This window comes from Saccopteryx leptura, chromosome 7 (assembly GCF_036850995.1).
Source record: "Saccopteryx leptura isolate mSacLep1 chromosome 7, mSacLep1_pri_phased_curated, whole genome shotgun sequence".
Taxonomy (NCBI): Eukaryota; Metazoa; Chordata; class Mammalia; order Chiroptera; family Emballonuridae; genus Saccopteryx; species Saccopteryx leptura.
Window position 1 is genome coordinate 51,403,887 of NC_089509.1, and position 23,286 is coordinate 51,427,172.

Here is a 23,286-nt window from a genome sequence, read left to right on the forward strand (position 1 = left end):
TTTTCTTCTTTGCTGGCCCTTTTTCTTCAACCTCTACACATTCTTCAAACTTTTATTCAGAAAAATAAATCAACGAACAAAAACAAACTGACCTCTCTCTTCACTAGATTTGACTGCCACTGCCATTTAATTTCTCTCTTCTACAGCTCATTCAAACTCTCCATAGCAGCAGTCTGCAAGCATTATCTCCCATTTCTAAGATTCAGTCACTCCTTAGCAGAGTGTGATCTGATTTCTAACCCCATTTAACAGAGCATGCTCTCTCTAAAGGCACAGGTGACCTGCAGGCCTTATCTTGACTGGTTCTCTCAGTGGTATTGGACTCGGTTAACTTCAATTTTTTTCTTTCACTCCCCAAGCTGTTGTGACATCTCTCCCTCTTGGCTTCCTTTACACCTTGCACACCCTTTGGTAAAGTCCTCTTTCACAGACTCTTCTTTTCTGTTCTTTCAGAGAGTCATGAATCACAAACTCAGATATGATTAGGTGGCGATAGTTAATAGGAATGAGTGGAGTCAGCTAATTGAAAACAATAATCACACTATAGGTCTAATAACATGCCCACAAAATTTCTTGATGTTTTACTTTTGCTCAGATGACTTCCTATAGATTTTCCCTAAGCTTATTGCTCATTTGTTCTCCCTGCTCTTCCTGATTAAACAGAGGCACTCTTATGACTTTATCATTAGCATAGATGGCAATGACTCTAAACCTTTTCTTCCATTAAGCTACAGAATTATATATTACAGTACAATACAGAAGAAAGTACAGAGATTTTTCATATATTCTTCATTCCCACTCATGTCTAGCTTCCCTCATTATCAATACTGCCCACAAGAGGGGTATATTTGTTACAATTGATGAACCTAAACCTATATTGATGCATCATACTGTACCTTAGAGTTCACTCTTGGTGTTGCACATTCTACGGGTTTAGGTGAATTTATACTGAATGGCATGTATTCACCATTGTAGTGTATTAATACAGAGTATTTTCACTGCCCTAAAAATTCTTTGGTTATTACCTACTCATCCCTCCTTTCTATACTCTAACCCCTGGCAAGACCTGTTCTTTTACTGTCTCCATATTATTGTATTTTCCAGAATATCATATACTTGGAATCATATAGTATATAGCCTTCTCAGATTGACTTCTTTCATTTGCATTGGTTGCTGCATGTCTTTTAGTGGCTTGGTAGCCCATTTTTTCTTATTTCTTTTTTATATTGGTTGATTTTATTGAGATGACACTAGTTAACATAATTATACAGGCTTCCAGTGCCCAATACCATAACACATCTCTGTACACCATATTGTGTGTTCACTCCTTCAAGTCAAGTCTTCATCCATCACCATTTATTCCCTTCTATACCCTCCCCATTTTTCTTAGTGCTAAAAAATATTTCATTATCCGGATGTACCACTTATTTATCCATTCTCCTACTGAAGAAGATTTTGGTTGCTTTAATTTATGGCAGTTATAAATAAAGTTTCTAGAAACAGTCATGTGCAGAGTTTTACCTGGATGTAGTTTTCAACTCTCTTCATTGGATACACAATTGGTAAGTCATCCGGTAAGATTATCTTTAGTTTTATAAGAAACCACCAAACTGTCTTCCAAATTACCTGTACCATTTTGTACTCCTCCCAGCAACAAAGGAGAGTTCCTCTTGCCCCACATCTTCTGCAACATTTAACATTGTCAGTGTTTTGGATTTGAGCCATTCTAATAGGTGTGTAGTTGCATCTCATTGATTATTTTGCATTTTCCTGATGATATACGATGTGGAACATCTTTTTTTATACTTAGTTTTCTTCTGTACAGCTTCTTTGATGATGTGTCTTTCACCCAGTTTTAATTATTTTCTTTGGTGAGTTTTGTGGGGGGGTTTATTTATTTATTTTTTTGTGGCAGAGACAGGGAGAGTCAGAGAGAGAACAGACAGACAGGAAGTGAGAAAGATGAGAAAAATCAGTTCTTCATTGCGGATCCTTAGTTGTTCATTGATTGATTTCTCATACATGTCTTGACAGGGGGGGGGGGGCTACAGCAGACCAAGTGACCCCTGCTCGAGCCAGTGACCCTGGACTCAAGCTGGTGAGCCTTGCTCAAACTAGATGAGCCCACGCTCAAGTTGGAGACCTCAGGGTCTTGAACCTGAGTCTTCCTCATCCCAGTCCAACACCCTACCCACTGTGCCACCGCCTGGTCAGGCTTTGGTGAGTTGTTTGTTTTTGTTTTTGTTTTTCTGAAGTTGGAAGTGGGGAGGCAGTCAGACAGACTTCCACATGCACCCGACCGGGATCCACCCGGCATGCCTACCAGGGGGCGATGCTCTGCCCATCTGGGGCATTGCTCTGTTGCAACCAGAGCCATTCTAGTGCCTGAGGCAGAGGCCACAGAGCCATCCTCAGCACCTGGGCCAACTTTGCTCCAATGGAGCCTTGGCTGCGGGAGGGGAAGAGAGAGACAGAGAAGAAGGAGAGGGGGAGGGGTGGAGAAGCAGATGGGTGCTTCTCCTGTGTGCCCTGGCCAGGAATCAAACTCGGGACTCCTGCATGCCAGGCCGACACTCTACTACTGAGCCAACCGGCCAGGGCCTTTTTGGTGAGTTTTAAGAGCTCTTCTTTGTGTATTTTTCTTTGCACCAATTTTTTATTGAGTTGTTTTATATTGTTGAGTTTTGTGAGTTCTTTATAAATATTCTGGATAAAAGTCTTTTGGGAAATGTGCAAAAAAAGCTTTTTTCCTTATCTGTGGCATGTTTTTTGTCTTCTTGGCTATTTCCACAGAACAAATGAAATAATAGTTATCAAATTATTTCTCCTTATGGGTATTGGTTTTGGTGTTGTATCTAATGGCTCTTAGCTTAACTCTCAAAATCACAAACATTTTTACATACTTTCCTTCTAAATGTTGTATAATTTTAATATTTTACACTTAGATATATGATTTATTTTGAGTAAATTTTTGTATAAGGTAAGAGAATGAAGTTTAATCTTTTGCATATAGACATCCAGCTGTTCCATCACTCTTTTAAAAGACTGTTTTTTCTTCATTAAATTGCTTCTGCACCTTTGTCATAAATCAATCATATTTGAGTGGGTCTATATCTGTCATGTGTACCATTGCTCTATTTATTTATACTTTTCCCCATTATCACACTATCTTGACTAATATAGTTTTAAGATCAGATAGTATGTGTTCTCTTCTTTTTAAAAAGTGTCTTAGTATTCTAATTATTTTGCCTTGCCCTATAAACTTTAGAATCAGCTCTTTGATATCTCCAAAATATCTTACTGAGATTTTGATTGGAAAATTTGTATTAGAAAATACCCCAAATTTAGCTTAAATAAGAAAAACATTTGAAAACATATTCACTGCATATGTAAAATACAAATGGTCAATATTATTAAAATATAGAGAGTTGTTAGTTATCACTAAGAAAATATACACTTCATCGCTTAGGCCTCATGGAAACTATGAGTTTCTGGTGAACTCTAAACTTGAAAGAAAATGTTCAACATAACTAATAATTAAAGATATTTGATTTGTGATAACATATAAATGTATAAAACTTAGAGAAATAATGTAGCATGCTGACAGCATCATTTTTAAGGATGGAATTCCTTCTCCACTTCTCTAAGGATTTAGGTAAATTGTTAACTTTCTAATATTTAGATACTTTATTGAAAAAAGTAGATATAGCCTGACCTGTAGTGATGCAGTGGATAAGACATTGACTTGGAATGCTGGGGTCTCCGGTTCAAAACCCCGGGCTTGCCTGGTCAAGGCATGTACAAGAAGCAACTTCAAGTTGATGCTTACTTCTTCTCTCGCCCTTTCTTTCTCTGTCTCTGTCTCTCTCTCTCTCTCTCTTTCTCCTTTCTCTAAAATCAATAAATAAAATCTTAAAAATTTTTTATTTATTGAATTTAGTACGGTGACACTGGTTAATAAAATTATATTACCAAACAATTCTATAATACATTATCTGTATATTGTATTGTGTGTTCACCCCACCAAACCAAGGCAGTATTCTCCCATTTCCCCCCTTATCCTCTTCTACCATCCTCTCCCTCTCTTCCTGTAATCTCCACACTGTTGTCAGTGTCTGTGAGGTATTATTTTTTTCTTTGCTTACCTTTTCAAAGTGAAATGGCAAGTGATTTTTAATATATTTCTAAACATTTATAAATTTTATGTAAATTTTAATTTTTAAAAATCTGCTTAACTCCTCTCTGCTCCAAGTCTTTTCCTACTACTCTGTTCACCATCTGTATTAAAAGTAGCCAGCTGTCTACTTCAGGATGCTGCAAAGTAACTACGATGATTTTTTTTCTCTCTCACTTCTAGAAAATCATGACCACATTCTACTGAGTTTTTTCCTCATGCTACTTTTCATCCCTTCCTGGGAGCTGTATTGTCACTAGCACCACTTTGATTCTGATGCTCTTCATCTCTCGCCTGGATAAAGTGATAGCCTACTGATTAGTTTCCCTGACTCTATTTGTGTCCCTTCAAATCCATCCTCAGTACAGCTGTCAGAAGGCTCAATCTAAAACAAATATCTGAACATGACCTTCATTTACTCTTTTAACATTCTTCAGACTTCCTATACATTAATCAAATTCAAGCTATTGTCTCAATTACATGCCTTCTGCATTCTTCTTTAGCATCTTTGCTCACTATGCTTAACCCTGATTCTACATTTCATCAATCCTGAACTCTGTTATCATCACCCCCTTTGGTTTCATACCTTTGTACCTTTAAATAGATGCCCTTCTTTTCATTCCTCTCTCCCTTTTCTTTGCTTCACTAAATCATCTCTATTTTTAATTTTATTAAATTTGCTGGGGAGACAATAATTAATAAAATTAAATAGAGTTCAAGTGTACAGTTCTATAATAAATCATCTTTATATTGCATCGTGAGTTCACCACTCAAAGACAACTGTTTCTTCATATTGAAAGTTGAGAGTTGCCTCCAGAAGTCTTTTCTGAGCTCTTTCTATGTTTTAGCATCTTACATTTACTGTTTATGACATAAGTGATCACTCTATTAAAATTATCTATTAGTATGTTATCATCCCTACAAGACCAGTGACCTCCAAAGTATAATGCATATAACATGTGAGGGTGAACAAGAATATCTTTTGAGAAGTAAAGTAAAAATGTTGATATTTATATTTATGCTATGTTCTTCATCATTTCTAACTTTGATGTTTAAGTAGTCTTATAGTTTGATAATATATTTATGCCTGATCAGGTGGTTGTGCAGTGGATAGAGTGTTGGACTGGAACACAGAGGACACAGGTTTGAAACCCCAAGGCCACCAGCTTGAGCATGGGGTCACTAACTTGAGCGTGGGATCATAGACATGACCTCATGGTTGCTGGCTTGAGCCTAAAGGTCTCTGGCTTGAAGCCTAGGGTCCCTGGCTTCAGCCCAAAGTCACTGGCTTGAGCCAGGGGTCACTCGCTCTGCTGTAGCACTCTGGTCAAGGCACATATGAGAAAGCAATTATTGAACAACTAAGGAGCCACAACAAAGAATTGATGCTTCTCGTCACCCTTCCTGTCTGTCTGTCCCTATCTGCCCTTCTCTCTGTCTCTCTCTCTCTGTCTCTGTCATAAAAAAAGAAAAAGGATAATATATTTTTATAGTAACACATTATATTATATATAAGTACATACATATATAGGAGTACATGTAGAAACATTTTTTACTGGAATGTATAATTTAAGTGCTTGGAGACTATCACACCAAAGCTTCAGAGGGCAAAGAGTATGGTTTATTTATCCAGAGCATATAGCAAAGCATTGGGCGTACAGAGACTTTGTTGAGTTTAATTGAGATTAAATTTGATTAAATTCTTATTCATGTTTATGAAATTAGCTGTGAGTGATGTAAAATTTGGATTAAGTTGGAAAATTATCTTTCACTTACTAAACTTGAAGTGTATGAGTGTCAAAGGGAATTTGAGGAAAAAAAGCAATAGAGGGATAATTTAATGTAATTCAATGATTGCTAATTGTTTTAAACAGTGAGGAATAAGAACAGATGCATGCTTATAGTTTTCTAAGATAGCCAAAAATACAACATTGTCATAGATTAGAAGATCTATGAGGATTCATAAAAGGGAGTATACATTTTCAAAGCTAATAAAATTTTGTGGAGAGAGTATATTTATTGACCTAATTCTAAAACCTCAGAGCTTGTCTTTTAAAAATTACTTCTATACAAGGTGCTACCCAGTTTGTATAGCGCTGGGATATCTGGCAATTAGTTCTACTACTAGTCTGATAGAAGGTCCAGAAGTCTAAACCAGAACAATTCCATTCAAATAAGTTTAATTATCTTACAGTGAATGACTCTCCTATATTTAATAAAAGTTGTCTATAATTTCAGATAAAGAATGTAGGAAAAATGTAAAGAGAAGTCATTTTTATGATTTTTATAAGGACAAATAGGTATTCATGAATGAATAAAGTATTTATGCACTGTTTTGGTGTTGTTTTCAGGGTAAAGATTGAAAGTATATATCTCAAAAAAAAATATCACCAGATAATGAAAAAATAGTTTTCTAATTAGTTTTTTTTTTAATGTTATGGACGAGATGAATTAGAAGGTCCTCTTGGATTTCTTTGCTTATAACTTTTTTTAACTTTTATTTATTGATTTTGGCGAGAGTGGAAGGGAGAGATAGGCACATCAATCTGTCTCTGTATGTGCCCTGATGAGGGCTCAAATTGGCAACCTCTGTACTTCAGGATGAGGCTCTAACCAACCAAGCCACCTGGGCAGGGCTTTGCTTATAAATTAGTATAGCCCTGTTTTCCTGCCCTTTGTTTAAGCAGGGAAGACTTTATTTTTATTGTATTTATTGATTGATTTTAGAAAGAGAGTAAAGAAGGAGAGAGGGAGAGAGAGAGAAAGAGAGAGAGAGAGGGAGACAGAAACATCGATCTCTTCTTGTATGTGCTTAACCAGGGATCGAACCTGCAACCTCTGCTCAGCTGAATGATGCTCTCACCAACAGAGCTATCTGGCCAGGGCTAAGCAGAGAAGATTTCAATTTGGTTGTTTCTTTAGGTTTTTAATATCAAGCCAGATACAAACATTTAAACATTCCTGCTAGTCTTGGCAATTTTGTCTTAAACATACGTCTCCTAAAACAATGTTATTTTTATCTTATAATTACCTTTAAGAGTCTAAGAAAATGAATATATGATATGAGATATATCTCATATGGCCTCATATATTAAGAAAAAATAAGACTAACAGAACCTGTTTCAGAACACCTTTGAAAATATTTTAAGCCTAACCAAGCAGTGGCACAGTGGATGGAGCATTGGACTGGGATACAGAGGACCCAGGTTCAAAAACCTGAGGTTGCTGGCTTGAGCAAGGGGTCAATCGCTCTGCTGCAGCCTTCCCCCCATCAAGGTACATATAAGAAAGCAATCAATGAACAACTAAGGAGCCACAATGAAAAATTGATGCTTCTAGTCTCTCTTTCTTCCTGTCTGTCCCTATCTGTTCCTCTCTCTGACTCTCTCTCTCTCTGTATCTGTCCAAAAAAATAAAATAAAATAAAGTTTATTGATAAAAATGATTTCTCAAAACAGAATAATATATTTGGAATGTAAACACTTAAGGAATTGTCTTAAACATAGGTTTAATTTCCAGTTGTCACTATCATATAACTATTTCTTCTACAGCCAGCAGAGGTGGTGACATTATCTTTTTGTTAAATACAATATAAATTATTAAAAGTTGGAAAATTGGGCCTGACCTGTGGTGGTGCAGTGGATAAAGCGTCGACCTGGAAATGCTGAGGTCGCTGGTTCGAAACCCTGGGCTTGCCTGGTCAAGGCACATATGGGAGTTGATGCTTCTAGCTCCTCTCCACCTTCTCTCTCTGTCTCTCTCTCTCCCTCTCTGTCTCCCTTTCTCTCTCCTCTCTAAAATGAATAAATAAAATTAAAAAAAAAAATTTGGAAAATTGGCTGAAATTTTATGCTTTATTTCATTTGTAGATATTTTATTTATTTTAGGTCTGTAAAGAAAGAAATGTGACATAAGTAACAGTCGACGTATATACAAAAGTGCAAATAGAATAACAGTCGTCTCATTTGCAGATTCTTTTCTAATCATCATCATTCTCATCTCAGCCTGAGAAACTATTCTACCTTGAAATCCACTTTTCAATGCAGTTCCTAGCAATGGGATCCCTTCACTTAGCCATCTCTACGTGACAGTCTGTCTCATAAAGTTAAAGGACATAACAATTGTTAAAAGGGGCCAAGCAGCCTCACGTTTTCATTGTGCAACTCTGTTGAAACTTCCAGAGGTTTTATTGATGCAGTGGGGACTAGAAAAAGGGTAGCAACACTATTTTTTTCAGTGGACTTCACACTTCCTCACAGACCACAAGGTAACCACTATTATCAAAAGGAAAATAGAATTTGCCTCTTCTGTTTATTGTCAAATAAAAATAATGGAATTATTTTTTTTCTTCTGAAAGATGTCTTACTAGGTTAAATATAAATCTTAGCAGGATGTTGCATTTATTTAGAACAGGTAGTATATTTTCATTTATTTTTCTTTGTTACTGATAGGTGAATAATAAGAGTTTTAAATAATTTTGTGTTTATAGTTGAAGGCTTTATTTACAATAACCTAACAAGAATTAGAAAATTAGTTAGTTTATCAGCAGAATATAAGACAATATTATTTGTTGTCAACATACCTGTGATAGAAGATTTGTGTTGATAAAATTGATACAGGATACAATGAATCTTAAACCGAAGCAAGAATGAGTGTTCTCCTAACTGTAAAATTTGAAAGATATATAAAGAAAAAAAAAAAAAGATAATAACAAGATGTATGTAATAAAATTAAAGATCTCATCAAAAGTTACACTATTTTTCCTAGTAAAGAAACACTTGTGCTTTAAAATGAAAGGATCAAAACTAGCTGTATTCCATTTAGACAAGGCCTGAAAACTAGCTGCTGGAAGATAGGTTTGGTTTGGCCATCACAGATCTTTTTAATTACACTTGCTGAATTTTCTTACTATGTTCTTATTTCACTTATTTAGTTATCTATCGGGCCCTGAGGTCACCTAAGTTTGCTACCCCAGCTTTAAAAAGTTATTATTGCATGATTTTAAAAACACTGACAGTGTCTGGGGCAAATTTTCTTATATATTGTAGATGTGCAAATTCTTTGCAATACCTTTGAGGATACTCTTTGGTAATATTTATTAAAATATTAGTTCCCTTGAAAGTTCTACCTCTCTGAAGCTGTTCCACAGACACTGATACAGCAGCCGAAAGGATGTCAATGAATAATTGATTAAGAGTAAAAAAAAAAAAAATCAGACACCTTCCAAATACCTGTCAATCAGGTATTAACTTAATAAATTACAGTAAATTCATATAAAGGGTTATCATAAATTATTTAGTAAAAGACTGAGATAGTTGTAATTTACACTGACCTAGAAAAACGTCAAATAAATTTAAGTAAAAAAAGAAAATGGCAAAATAATTTTATTTTTCTGTAAATAATTATCTCATATTATTAATATAATAATACAACTGGTAATGCTAGCTATCCTTACTGATGTGGGATTATGGTGTGCTTCTCATATACTAAAATCATATTTCCATAACACAAATTATTAGAGCAAGCATATATAACACACAGTGAAAAGCTAAATTGTAGACACCCAAAACATTGAGTTTTCCATAAAAAATTTTGAATAAAATTTACCTTATTTTATACCTGAGGCCTAGCTTATCTCTTGATACAGTAAGAATAATGTTATATAATATGGTACAAATTGAAAACGCTCATTGGATTATGTTTAAAAGCTTTTTGGTACATTTTGGACTTTTATATTTAAATGAGTAAAGTGTATTTTTAGAAGTATAAGTAAAATTGTTAAAATCTAACATACTGGGGTTTTTTATTTTTCTTTTTTTTTATTAATTTTTAGAGAGGAGAGAGAGTAAGAAAGAGAGAGAGCGAGAAAAGGGGGAGGGAGGAGCAGGAAGCATCAACTCCCATATGTGCCTTGTCCAGGCAAGCCCAGGGTTTTGAACCGTCAACCTCAGTGTTTCCTGGTTGACACTTTATCCACTGCGCCACCACAGCTCAGGCTTTAACATATTGTTAAGTAAAAGAAAAACACTTAAGTATTTAGGTGCATATTTCTCATAGGCATAAGAAGAGAAACACGCTTGGAGCTTCATGAAGAGTTTTATCCTGGGGACCAGGTCTGTTATAAATGCTCTTGATACCTTTTCTTCTGACTCACAGTTTAAAACTCTATAATAATCTGTTTTGAAAGGTAAGAAAAAATCTATTCTTCCTGCTGTTGAGGAAGAATATTTGTTATCTCTGCCTTAATCATGAACCAGACACTGGACTGCAAAATAAACTTGGCAAAATTTAGATGCCCTGTCTTTGTAGACCATTTGGTCTGCAAATGGACGGATGATATACAAGATGGCCTTCCTGTTATCAAGGGTAGAATCAGGAATGAGGCAAGCTTGCATGCAGGAGAAGACATTTGTGTGCTGGCCTTGGAGAATTTTATGTCTGACCTGATCACAATGACAGGTTTATTGCCCTGACAAGAGAGAATTAAAACCTTGCAGGCCCAGAGAGGAACGTGGCAGTGAAGAGATCACAGCCTGGAAAATGAGATCATGGCTTGGATGACTGTCATCATTATCAATAGCAAACATACACAGAGCACCTACCAGATGAAAGGCATTGAATTAAGTGTGGTGAGGCTGATGTTATAAAACCCACATGAGAAGCTGACAGAATGATACATATTTACACAGTTGCTTTAATAATATAGTCAGCCTAGACATTACCAGAATTGGTAACATTTGAAAGTTTCTGTTTCCCATGAAACTAGGACTCCTCAGAAAAGTTTGCATGTTAAATTGTTAAGTCAGATGTTCACTCATCCATAGATCCCTGGTTTTATTTTCAACTGATCTCCTCAGGTTAGCAATAGAGATGAAAAGCACAATCTGGTTTTGAACTTCAGGGTATCTGCACATTTGTGTGCCAATAATATGCTTCCAAAATTCATTTTAATTACTTCTTAACCAACTAGGTCAACAAGCTTTCTGAGCATTTGTTCAAATACAAAGTGCCATGTATTCTAGTTGCTTGTCAAGTGGTAGTAGTGCTGTTGTTGTTCTAATGTTAGTTTAGGACAGACAGCCTCAAAGTTTTAAAATGACCTCAAATTACTTGTGTTTATTTATTATTAATTGCGCGTAAACAGTTTCCTTTAAAGCGCAATGAGTGTGCATTTTACTTCTTCCTTCAGAATCAGTTGACTAAGATTTCCACAATGTCTCTCTAAATTTCAGGTGAATATGGTTTTCACATAATTCCAGCTGGTAATGAGCCTGCCAATATCCAGTGAACACATGAAAACTATACTTATCACTTAAAATATTTGTACCATCAGGTGACAGATAATGACTTTAATGTCTTTAAGACTTCGGTATTTTTTTCTAGGTGTTTTTTGCCGTCACCTTTATGAAATTATTCTTAGAGTTTCTAGAATGTCCCATGTTAAACATATGCTGAGCCCTTCAATTCATTGTGATGAACCGAAATGCGTGTAAGGTTATTTGAGCTTAGACTCTGCCACAGAGACACAGGTAATGAATGATGCAAGTTCCGGCAGTATCTGCCCATCCTCCCCTAAGTTTTGTTTAACCATGCAGTGCAGTCCTTTATGTGCGTTAGATATTGAACAGACACAGTAAATGTATATCACAAGAGAATAAGATTTTAAATTGTGTTTTCAATTCCATAGTGAAAAAACATTGTGCCTTAATTTTAATTAATATGTTTTAAGATCTGCTATAAGACCATAAACTGTTTCCCTGGCTGTAGCCATTGTTTCCGGATCATATCAGATGTATGGCAGACCCTGAAGGGAAACTGAAAACAGGAAATATAAAACAAACCATCAGCCTGACTAGGCGATGGCACAGTGGATGGAATGTGGGCCTAGGACCCAGGGGACCCAGGTTCAAAGCCCAAGGTCGCCCGCTTGAGTGCAGGCTCACCTGGCTTGAGTGTGGGGTCACTGGCTTAAGCACAGGATCATGGACATGACCCCATGGTCACGGGCTTGAGCCCAAAAGGCTGCTGGCTTGAAACCCAAGGTCACTGGCTTGAGCCCAAGGTCGCTGGCTTGAGCAGGGGGTTTATCATTCTGCTATAGCAGCCCTGCCATCAAGACACATACGAGAAAGCAATCAGTGAACAACTAAGAAGCTGCAACAAATAATTGATGCTTCTTATCTCTCTCCCTTTCTATCTGTCTGTCCCTCTCTCTGTTTCTCTCACAAACAACAACAAAAACATCAAACAGGGAAATCTGCCTTCCCTTTCCTCTCTCTGTCTCAATGGACTCTCCAAAAAACCACCGGGGCAGCCCCTATCTCTGTTTTTCACGTGGTCTCCCTGTCCTGCTGCTCAGGGCAGAAGAGAAATCAACTTCTTCAAAAGTCAGGAGAAAAAGATGGTGGAGAATAACCTTGACTGTTACTGAGCCATTCAACTCCATTTGCTTTTTCTTATTTATGGCAAAGGGGGAAAATAAGGGAAGAAGCTTTTTTATTGTCAACTGGGTAACAGATCCCAACCTCCGGAATACACAGTTTTAGGGATTTGTTGGCTCCATGCTAAATATATTCAAACTGAATGACAGGAGACCCAACAACCCTAATGCCAGAAATTGCACCTTCCATTTTCCATTACATAGTGAAAAAACAAATGAAAATATCCCTGGTTCCTAGATTGACAATGAATGACCTTTATCTGCTTTTTCACATCAACATTGTATCATGAGTAGCTGAAAGAATGACTTGTTTTTTTGTTTGGTTTTTTTTTTTGTGTGTGTGTGTGTGTGACAGAGACAGAGAGAGAGACAGATAGGGATAGACAGAAAGGAAGGGAGAGAGATGAGAAGCATCAATTCTTTGTTGCGGCAACTTAGTTGTTTATTGATTGCTTTCTCGTATGTGCCTTGACTGGGGACTGCAGCAGACCAAGTGATCCCTTGCTCAAGCCAGTGACCTTGGGCTCAAACTGGTGAGCCTTGCTCAAACCAGATGAGCCCGAGCTCAAGCTGGCGACCTCGAGGTTTCAAATCTAGGTTCTCCGCGTCCCACTCTGACGCTCTATCTACTGCGCCACCTCCTGGTCAGGCTGAAATAATGACTTGTAATATCAACAATACCTTCTGTCAACCTTATAAGCATAACTGTGAAAAAATTATTATTATTATTACTAACACTAAACTCATCTGTTATGAATTTTTGGGTAATTATTCAGAATGTAACATTTTCTCTTAGGAAACTATACTTTTTTTTTTTTTTACATTTTATTTATGCTACCTCAAAACAATAACCATAATGTCACTCACTCAGAACTTCCTGTGCCTTCTTAATGTGTCCTCATTTCTTTCTTTTGCTTTATTTCCTCCATCCCTCCCCTTTCTGTTTTCTTCTCTTCTGATTGATCAAAGAGTTTCCTTCTGTCACCTTAATTAAACTTAAGACCTAGAACTGCTGCTCACCTTCCATTCTGATTTTTGATTTGTTCAATTCAAAAAGTACTTATTGTCCCCCATGGGCAAAGGCACTGAGAACTGGAAGTGAGGAAGAAATAGCTTCTGCCTCGAGGAAACCACAGATCTTCTTTCCCTTAAGCTTTTGGGAAAGAGTGAGAAAAGCAATAGTAGAATGTTTGAGAAACAAGGAAGAGGATGGAGCCCACCTTCCTTTTCAGTGTTACTATCGAGGACGCACTGCTCTAGCACCACTCTCGTCAGTGGTGGTGGTTGTAGTGCCTTCAAAGGGCAAAACCTTTCCTTCAATACTGTAGAAATGTCTATAAATACAAACACCCCCGAGAGAAATCCAGTTAATTAAGCTCTTCCTATTTGGGAATCCCATGGTGCATTGTTTAATTTCTTTTATTATTATCATTATATATCATACTGCCTCTAACTGTGTGACTCCCCCTCCCCAAAGCCAGTCAGAGAAAAGTGGGATAGGCCATTTTGAGACTCTGGGATTCCAATTTCCGGTGATAACTTTACTCCTCTCACTAGTATTCTCACTTCTCTGAAGATGATATTAGCTGCCTCTACTTTTCCATATTCTTCATAAAATAGTTATCCTTGTGTTCTCTGCCACTCATTCACTGCACCATTTCCATTCTGTCTCTTCTTTCATGACTCTTAAGGAAGATAGAGCATGCCTAGTCTTTCATTATTTCCATATAGCCTGAAAGAGCCATTTTATGGAATTATTTTTAAAATGAATTAGTGGCGTGTTCAAGGGCAACATCCACTTTAGTGTCTTGCCTTGATAGTGCTTTCATTTTTTTTTATAATCTCTTTTTTTTTTTTACAGGGACAGAGAGAGAGTCATAGAGAGGGATAGACAGGGACAGACAGATAGGAATAGAGAGATGAGAAGCATCAATCATCAGATTTTCGTTGCGATACCTTAGTTGTTCATTGATTGCTTTCCCATATGTGCCTTGACCGCGGGCCTTCAGTAGACTGAGTAACCCCTTGCTTGAGCCAGCGACCTTGGGTCCAAGCTGGTGAGCTTTTGCTCAAACCAGGTGAACCCGCGCTCAAGCTGGCGACTTCAGGGTCTCGAACCTGGGTCCTTTGCATCCCAGTCCGATGCTCTATCCACTGCACCACCACCTATGGATAGAAATAGATATTCTATTCTTTGCTTTAGTTGAAATGTCTCCCCTCCCTTTAATTAAAGAATAATGAAATTACTTCTCTTTGCATTGAATCTTGACACATTTTCTGGAATGTGAAAATACATTGTGAATACTATTTTGGAGACACAGTCATCATTTGTGAAAGATCTAGTAATATGTCAACATTGCTAGGTACCTGCCTTACTAGTTTATGAGATAACAGAAACTGTGATGTATAATATTTCTATCACTTCTTACTTTATAACTACCCCAAATATAGTTAGATTTTCCCAAATTTGGTGAACAAATGTTCTTAGTGATGCACTCTAGCAAATGTAGTCATGGGGTAGGAGGTTGAAGAGGTGAATTGTTACTTAAGTAGCTATGGCAGGCTTCAATTTTATCACAGGCTTGTCCTCTTCCTTTGAAACTCATGCAATTCTTTGCATTGGACTCTATATTATATTTACATTAATCATAATACAATAGAATATTTTGATTAGTTCAAGCAGTTTCTCCAAGTATTTTCAGTAAAACCGACAGATCAATATGCACAATTTTATTCTGGTTTCATATTAAGTCCAACATGCTCCCCCACCCCCCACCCTGCATAGAGAAGTAGAAATAAAAAAATTCACTTTTTTCTTCACCCTGCTTACCTAGGACATTGAATTTTCATGGCTAAACTACTTGATTTTTTTCCCCTCATCATGTACACACCTACATTTCTTCTCTCACTCCCAAATAAGCTGATATTTCAGCTGACATCATATGAAAACCTCACCTAATAAAATTTTATTTTATTTTATTTTATTTATTGATTTCAGAGAGGAGACACAGACAGAGAGGGGGGGGAGAGGGAGGGGGAGAGAGAGAGGGAGGGAGAGAGAGAAGGTGGAAAGGAGCAGGAAGCATCAACTCCCATATGTGCCTTGACCAGACAAGCCTGGGGTTTCAAACTGGTGACCTCAGCATTCCAGGTTGACACTTGATCCACTGCGCCACCACAGGTCAGTCAAGCCTCACCTTTTTGATCAAGACTTATTTTCTTCCAATGCTTGTATATTCTGAATATTTTTCATAGCTCTTCTAGATCTCTTTCATTGAAAACTCTAAGACAATAAAGACTTTATTCTGCTTGACCTGTGGTGGCGCTGTGGACAAAGCATCGACCTAGAACACTTAGGCTGCCGGTTTAAAACCCCTGGCTTGTCTGGTCAAGGCACATATGGGAGTTGATGCTTTCTGCTCTCCCCCTTCTCTCTCCTCTCTTTCGTCTCTAAAATGATAACTGAAATCTTAAAAATAAAAGTAAAAACAAAGACTTTGTTCTATAGTATAATTTATAGTGGGACTTACACAGCTAATATATAATAAGGTGTTTAATAACTGCATTTTGATGATAATTTTTACATTTTTTGACAACTTTATTTATAAGACCTTCTTGCTTGAACTAATGTGAATTTATACGGTCCTCCAAGTAATTGCCTCATAGCAATTTGGTTAACAGTAAGGAAGAGGTGAGCAATTACAATAGAAATGGTTGGTATAAAATCAGCATAAATTTTAAAAATGAATTTAATTTGTACCTAAGCTCATATATATATATATATATATATATATATATATATATATATATATATATATATGAGACTGATCCCTTGTTAGTAATGTCTGTTAGAGACTATGCTAGAGCAAATTATAACAAACTTGACTCAAAGCTAGAAGTGCTGGAAATCAGACTAAATCTGCAGGGTAAAGCCTCTTTCTTGATCTTAAGATATCTCCAGAGTTGTTGATAATATGCCAGTAAACCCAAAACATGAGATGCCGGAAGTAGTTGACCTGTAGCCCATCTTCCAGTAGTACGACATGAAATCACAGTCCTGTCCCGTCCAAACCTCCGTCCTGTCCCTGTTCCAGGGCACAGGGCACCGTCTGGCTGAGGCAGGGTGCTGGCCGGCCACCAGCTCTCCCTCTCTTTTCCTTCTAAAATGCATTGAATAGGCTGTTGAACTTGTTTATATTATTTGCTTCAATGGTTTGCCCTGGCAAATTACTCCCTGTCTTTATTGTTAAATTTAGTGTACTAGCGGTGTTTTCATTTTAGTTTGTAGCCCAGTGTTTAGCATTTCCATCAGGGTAAACTGTATTGGCTAAGTTGATATTCTCTCTGAGACAGAAGCTTATAATGTTCACCTTGTTCTCTGTTTAAGTCTTTTACTTAAAAAAACTATCTTTGCATTTAAAATTATCTTAATTCTATGGGAAACATAGTTAATGCCTGTGTTCTGGTTCTTTACCCTACTGAGGGGCAAGGCATTCTCTTTCTTATCTTCTTCGAATGTTTAACTGTGAAGTCAGCTTCTCCCCACTCTCAGCTCTCTAAGGCCCGGAGACACATGCAGACTCTCCTCCTCTATTCGACAAGACACCTCATTGATCTTTCCAGCTGTATTGCACCAGTTCATTGTTTTCCCCAGGAATCCCTGCTGGCTTGTCTCTGCAGTGTTCTGGCTGCATTCTGAATTACTTATTTAGTCTAAATCTCTGAAGCTTAAATTCTGGATTCAAGTAATGTAGAGGAGAACTCAGCTGCCTGGTCGCCCTTTTCTATTTATTTTTAACATAGTTTCTGGATAATTTGTGTAATTTATGCATCTAGAAATAACATCACAAGAACATTTTGCATATATTTTTTTAAAAATCAAACATTTTGTATGGCAACGTTTTCTCTGAAAAGTATGCCTTTCCAAAGAAAATGTTACATTATAACATTTTGTAATGCCCTGCCTGCTTGAGTTGAAAGTCAGTATTTTATGTTCTATCACCCAATCAACCTTTTTTACTTGACTATCCATCTGAAAGGTTAGTTACTTCTCAGAGCTGAAATTCAAGTTCAGTCTGTATTTAGAGCTTCTGGCCTCTGTCTTATCACCTGACACATTATCACATTCTCTCTACCTGACAGTGGGCAAGGCATGTCAGGTTTGTTTCCTTCTAGTGTAACTCACAAACTGGAGATTATTAACATTTATAATCTTAATTATAGAATAAAACAGATTGGCTGATGAAATATAAAATATTGACATTAAATTCTAGCAGTCAGGATTACACAAGATGTTATAATACAACACTGTCCTTGGAAAGGCGCCAGTCTTTTCAAAAGGTCGACAGTCTGCTTGCCTTATTCTCTACCTGATGACTTTCACATTGCTTTTAGAATTCAGGATCTCAGGACTCATGCGCATTATAGACCTAGTCCAGTAGGACACTCATTACCCTAAGGCTTCTCTCCCCTGTCTTTAGCTACTTTGGGATGTGTTGGTTTAGAGGTCTGTCTACCATATAAGGGTGGTCTCACCATCACAGTTTTCTGTCCTTTGTATGGCACAGATTCTTCCCCCACGCATCGTGAGCACTGCAGGGCAGCCGTCCCTGCTGACAGCCAGCGTGGGATACAAAGATGAATTAGGTCATCTATGCCTATAGAAAGACCACAAATCTAGATGCAATGGCTGAACTCTTACATTGGCAATATAGATCTCATATCCTTCAGTAACGTTTTTTACTCCAAGTATGTGGGCCATAACCTGAGCAATTTTATCCATCCCTTCCTTTGTACACTTAGTGAAGGCACAGGTCTCTGATCCTCCCAGGTGTTTTGTTTTGTTAGCGAGTGAAAGAGAGACAGAGACAGAGAGGAAGAGAGAGAGATAAGAAGCATCGACTCATAGTTGAGGCACTTGAGTTATTCATTGATTGCTTCTCATACGTGCCTTGGCCAGGGAGTTCCAGCCAGTCTAATGACCTTTGCTCAAGCCAGCGATCCTGGGCTCAAGCCAGCAAACTTGGGCTTCAGTCCAGTGATCTTTGGCCTCAACCCAGTGACCACAGGGTCATGTCTATGACTCCATGCTCAGGCTGAGCAATCCCATGTTCAAACTGGATGACCCTGCACTCAAGCCGGCAACCTCAGGGTTTTGAACCTGGGTCTTCAGCATCTTAGGTCGATGCTTTTTCCACTGTGCCACCACCTGTTCAGTCATCCAATCATCCTAAGTGTAAGGTAAACGCTTATATTTGTCAAGGTAGTGAAATATAGAGTCAGTTATTCTCTTCTACAGATTTTATATTTTTCTTTTCTTTTTTTTTTTTTTTTTTTCATTTTTCTGAAGCTGGAAACAGGGAGAGACAGTCAGACAGACTCCCGCATGCGCCCGACCGGGATCCACCGGCACGCCCACCAGGGGGCGACGGTCTGCCCACCAGGGGGCTATGCTCTGCCCATCCTGGGCGTCGCCATGTTGCGACCAGAGCCACTCTAGCGCCTGAGGCAGAGGCCACAGAGCCATCCCCAGCGCCCGGGCCATCTTTGCTCCAATGGAGCCTCGGCTGCGGGAGGGGAGGAGAGAGACAGAGAGGAAAGCACGGCGGAGGGGTGGAGAAGCAAATGGGCGCTTCTCCTGTGTGCCCTGGCCGGGAATCGAACCCGGGTCCTCCGCACGCTAGGCCGACGCTCTACCGCTGAGCCAACCGGCCAGGGCTATTTTATATTTTTCAAAGTCTTTGTATAGTGCAAGGTCACTTAGGTAGAAGACAGAATTGCCTTCTTACCAATGAGGAAACTGAGACTTTGTGTGGTCAAGTGATTTGTTCAAAGTCTCAGTCAAGTCTAGAATTTGTAAGTCTGTTCACTACTGCGATGTCCTTGCTGGCTGTTTCCAAATACAGCTATCCTAGCCTGGAATGGTGATTAGAATTTTCAAAGACTATTTTTCAAATTGCCCGTTCCTTTCCTGAATTTTTGACACATCATCTTAACAGTCCTGGCATTCTACTCCCTCCTCTGGAAAATTGGTTTGCCTAACCTAGAATATCACTGATGGGATTGTTCCGTGCAAGTGGTGGAGAAAGTAAAAGTGTTCAGAACCAGAACTTTGAGAATTAGGTGAAGATTTCTGGAGGGGAAAAAAACAAATTTTTGCATATAATTTTCTTGGACTCAAATTTCTTAAAATTCACTGTTACAATTGAGTGTTAATTCTATAGCTACACACACACACACATACACACATATATATATACATCAGTGTTAATATATATAGATACACTTATATGAGTTGTATACTGTGAAATACAGTGTGTATGTATGTGTGTATATAAAAATACACTTAAAAACTGGAATTCATAATGTAAAATTAGCTGTTTTTTCAATGAACCTCTCTTCATGTCATCAAATATTAAATAACCTCATAATAATACAAGTCTACATCATATGGATGTTTCAAATTATGTGAGAAATCTATTTCTAAACAATGAGATTGTTTATATTTTCTCACTATTTATAATGATTCTTAGATATAAAATTTTACATGCATATGATTATTCTCTCTGCATAAATACCTAAACATGAATTTTAAGACTTTTGATAAGAAATGTCTATCACTAAGAAGTTTTTGTTCAGCAAGAGAAATTGATAATAAGATAAACAGACAGCCAACTAATTGGGAAATGATATTTTTAAGCACCTGCTCAGATAAGGGCCTAATATCCAAAATATACAAAGAACTCATAAAACTCAACGACAAACAAACAAACAATCCAATAAAAAAATGGGAAGAGGATATGAACAGACACTTCTCCCAGGAAGAAATACAGATGGCCAACAGATATATGAAAAGATGCTCATCTTCTTTAGTTATTAGAGAAATGCAAATCAAAACTGCAATGAGATACCACCTCACACCTGTTACATTAGCTATTATTAACAAGACAGGTAATAGCAAATGTTGGAGAGGTTGTGGAGAAAAAGGAACCCTCATCCACTGTTGGTGGGAATGTAAAGTAGTACAACCATTATGGAAGAATGGTGGTTCCTCAAAAAACTGAAAATAGAACTACCTTATGACCCAGCAATCCCTCTACTGGGTATATACCCCAAAAACTCAGAAACATTGACTTGTAAAGACACATGCAGCCCCATGTTCATTGCAGCATTGTTCACAGTGGCCAGGACATGGAAACAACCAAAAAGCCCATCAATAGATGACTGGATAAAGAAGATGTGGCACATATACACTATGGAATACTACTCAGCCATAAGAAATGATGACATCGGATCATTTATAGCAAAATGGTGGGAACTTGACAACATTATACGGAGTGAAATGAGTAAATCAGAAAAAACTAGGAACTGCATTTTTCCATACATAGATGGGACATAAAAGTGAGACCAAGAGACATTGATAAGAGTGTGGTGGTTACGGGGGGAGGGAGGAGAGGGAGAGGGAAGGGGGAGGGGGAGGGGCACAAAGAGAACTAGATAGAGGGTGACAGGACAATCTGACTTTGGGTGATGAGTATGCAACATAATTGAACTTTAAGATAACCTGGACATGTTATCTTTGAATATATGTATCTTGATTTACTGATGTCACCCCATTAAAAATAAATACAATAAAAAAAAAAAAAGAAATGTCTATCAGTGGACATTTACCTTGCTTGTTCTAGGTCTTTTTTAGTAATAGATTTTTACATTGGAATAGACATGATTATTTAGGAATATTCATACTCTTTGAAAGCTCTGATGACAAGTCTTTATGGAGTAACCAGTAGTAAGTCTGAATGATAGTTTCCTGAATTACTGAAAATCTGTGCTTTGGTAGGCAACAGCGGTCCCTCCCATTCCTCTGAAACAGATCAACCTCAGTCAACTCTTCTTAGCAGATGAACTATGTTGTGTGGCTGTGTCTTTTCCTAAAGAGGCTGAAGGTGACATTTGTCTGGCTTCCTGGGATAACTGAAAACCTCAATTGACTCATATTTAATTTGAGGCCTTGGGATTTTCCCCTACCTTTACTAGACCAGTTTGTCTCATCCATCTTCCTTAACTATGCCAGACATCAACCTAGACTGCAGGACTATAGCTGCCTTCATCTCTAAGGTCTTCCTAGATTCTTAATATTTATCATTTTCATTAATAAAATTGTTATTCAATTGTTTCTTTTTATAAATAGAGGGCAATGTTTATAACAAAAGACACGCAACTTAAATGTATATTTAACTAGTAAAAATAGAAATAAAACTTTGTTAAAATAATTTACCTAAGGTTTTGTAAACATTTAAATTATATTTTAATCAGAATTTGAAACTGAATGTGTGATTATACCACATCTTTGACATCATTTTGTTATATATATATGTATTTCTATTTATATATATAAATAGAAATATCACTTATATAACTAAATAATTAAAAAACTAAACTAAACTAAAAATATATATAAATAATATATAATATAAATAATATAATATATAATATAAAATATATATATATGTTTTGGTGATAGTATGGGAGGTAGAGAGACAGACTCCCGCTTGTGCCCTGACCAGCATCCCAGCAACCCCTGTCTGGGACCAATGCTCTGCACATCGCAGGGCTGCTCAGAACAGAGCTATTTTAGTGCCTGAAGCAGAGACTCCATGGAACCATCCTCAGTGCCCCTTAGTGCCCGAGGGTGTTGCACTCAAACCAATTGAGCCATGGCTGTGGTAAGGGAAAAGAGAGAGAGAGAGAAAAAAAGGAGGTGGAGTGGGGGGAGAAGCAGATGGTCGCCTCTCCTGTGTGCCCTGACCAGGAAACCCAGGACTTCCACACACTGGGTCAATGCACTACCACTGAGCAAATCAGCCAGGGCCCATTAAGTTACATCCTGAAAAGGTCAAATATATTATTTTTTAAATATTTTTTTTAAAAACCTGACTTACTTAGGAAAGGGCAGAGACTTCTCTGTTATCAAACTCAATTATTTTCTTTCTATTCAGAATTGTGTTGATGTTCTCCTGATGAAAGTAGAAATTGATTTAAATAGTAACATTTATGTTATTTTGCAGTTGCAATATATGTCAATGATTTTTGTGTGTGTGTATTTTTCTGAAGTTGGAAACAGGGAGGCAGTCAGACTCCCGCATATGCCCGACCAGGATCCACCCGGCATGCCCACTAGGGGGCGATGCTCTGCCCATCTGGGGCGTTGCTCTGTTGCATCCAGAGCCATTCTAGCACCTGAAGCAGAGGCCATAGAGCCATCCTCAGTGCCTGGGCCAACTTTGCTCCAATGGAGCCTTGGCTGCGGGAGGGGAAGAGAGAGACAGAGAAGAAGGAGAGGGGGAGGGGTGGAGAAGCAGATGGGCGCCTCTCCTGTGTGCCCTGGCTGGGAATCGAACCCAGGACTCCTGCATGCCAGACCGACGCTCTACCACTGAGCCAACCAGCAGGGCCTATGTCAATGATTTTAAATGATTAATCCAATTAATATTGATTGAGCTACTATGTGCAAGTGTTGGGTAAATAAATGACAAATATTTTTTAAGTTTGCTCACTTGTATTGGGGCAGCACCATGTGTGTACAGTGGTCCCTTGTCTATTGCGGGGGTTAGGTTCCAGAACCCCCCATAGTAGGCAAAAATTCACAAAGTTGCAACCTTATATTTACAGT

General features: G+C 37.8%; 1 protein-coding gene across 2 annotated transcripts in view; it reads left to right on the forward strand.

Annotated features, from left to right (window-relative positions):
- CSRNP3 (cysteine and serine rich nuclear protein 3) overlaps positions 1 to 23,286 on the forward strand; it is a 229,432-nt gene that overhangs the window by 64,315 nt on the left and 141,831 nt on the right. The window contains exon 1 of one of the 2 annotated variants that reach the window (XM_066345073.1): positions 11,597 to 11,703. The exons of the other annotated variant lie outside the window; for it this stretch is intronic. Coding sequence (XP_066201170.1) covers positions 11,658 to 11,703 — 46 coding nt within the window. The 5' untranslated portion in view covers positions 11,597 to 11,657. Of the gene's footprint in view, positions 1 to 11,596; positions 11,704 to 23,286 lie in introns of those variants that run through there. 2 annotated transcript variants of the gene reach the window in all.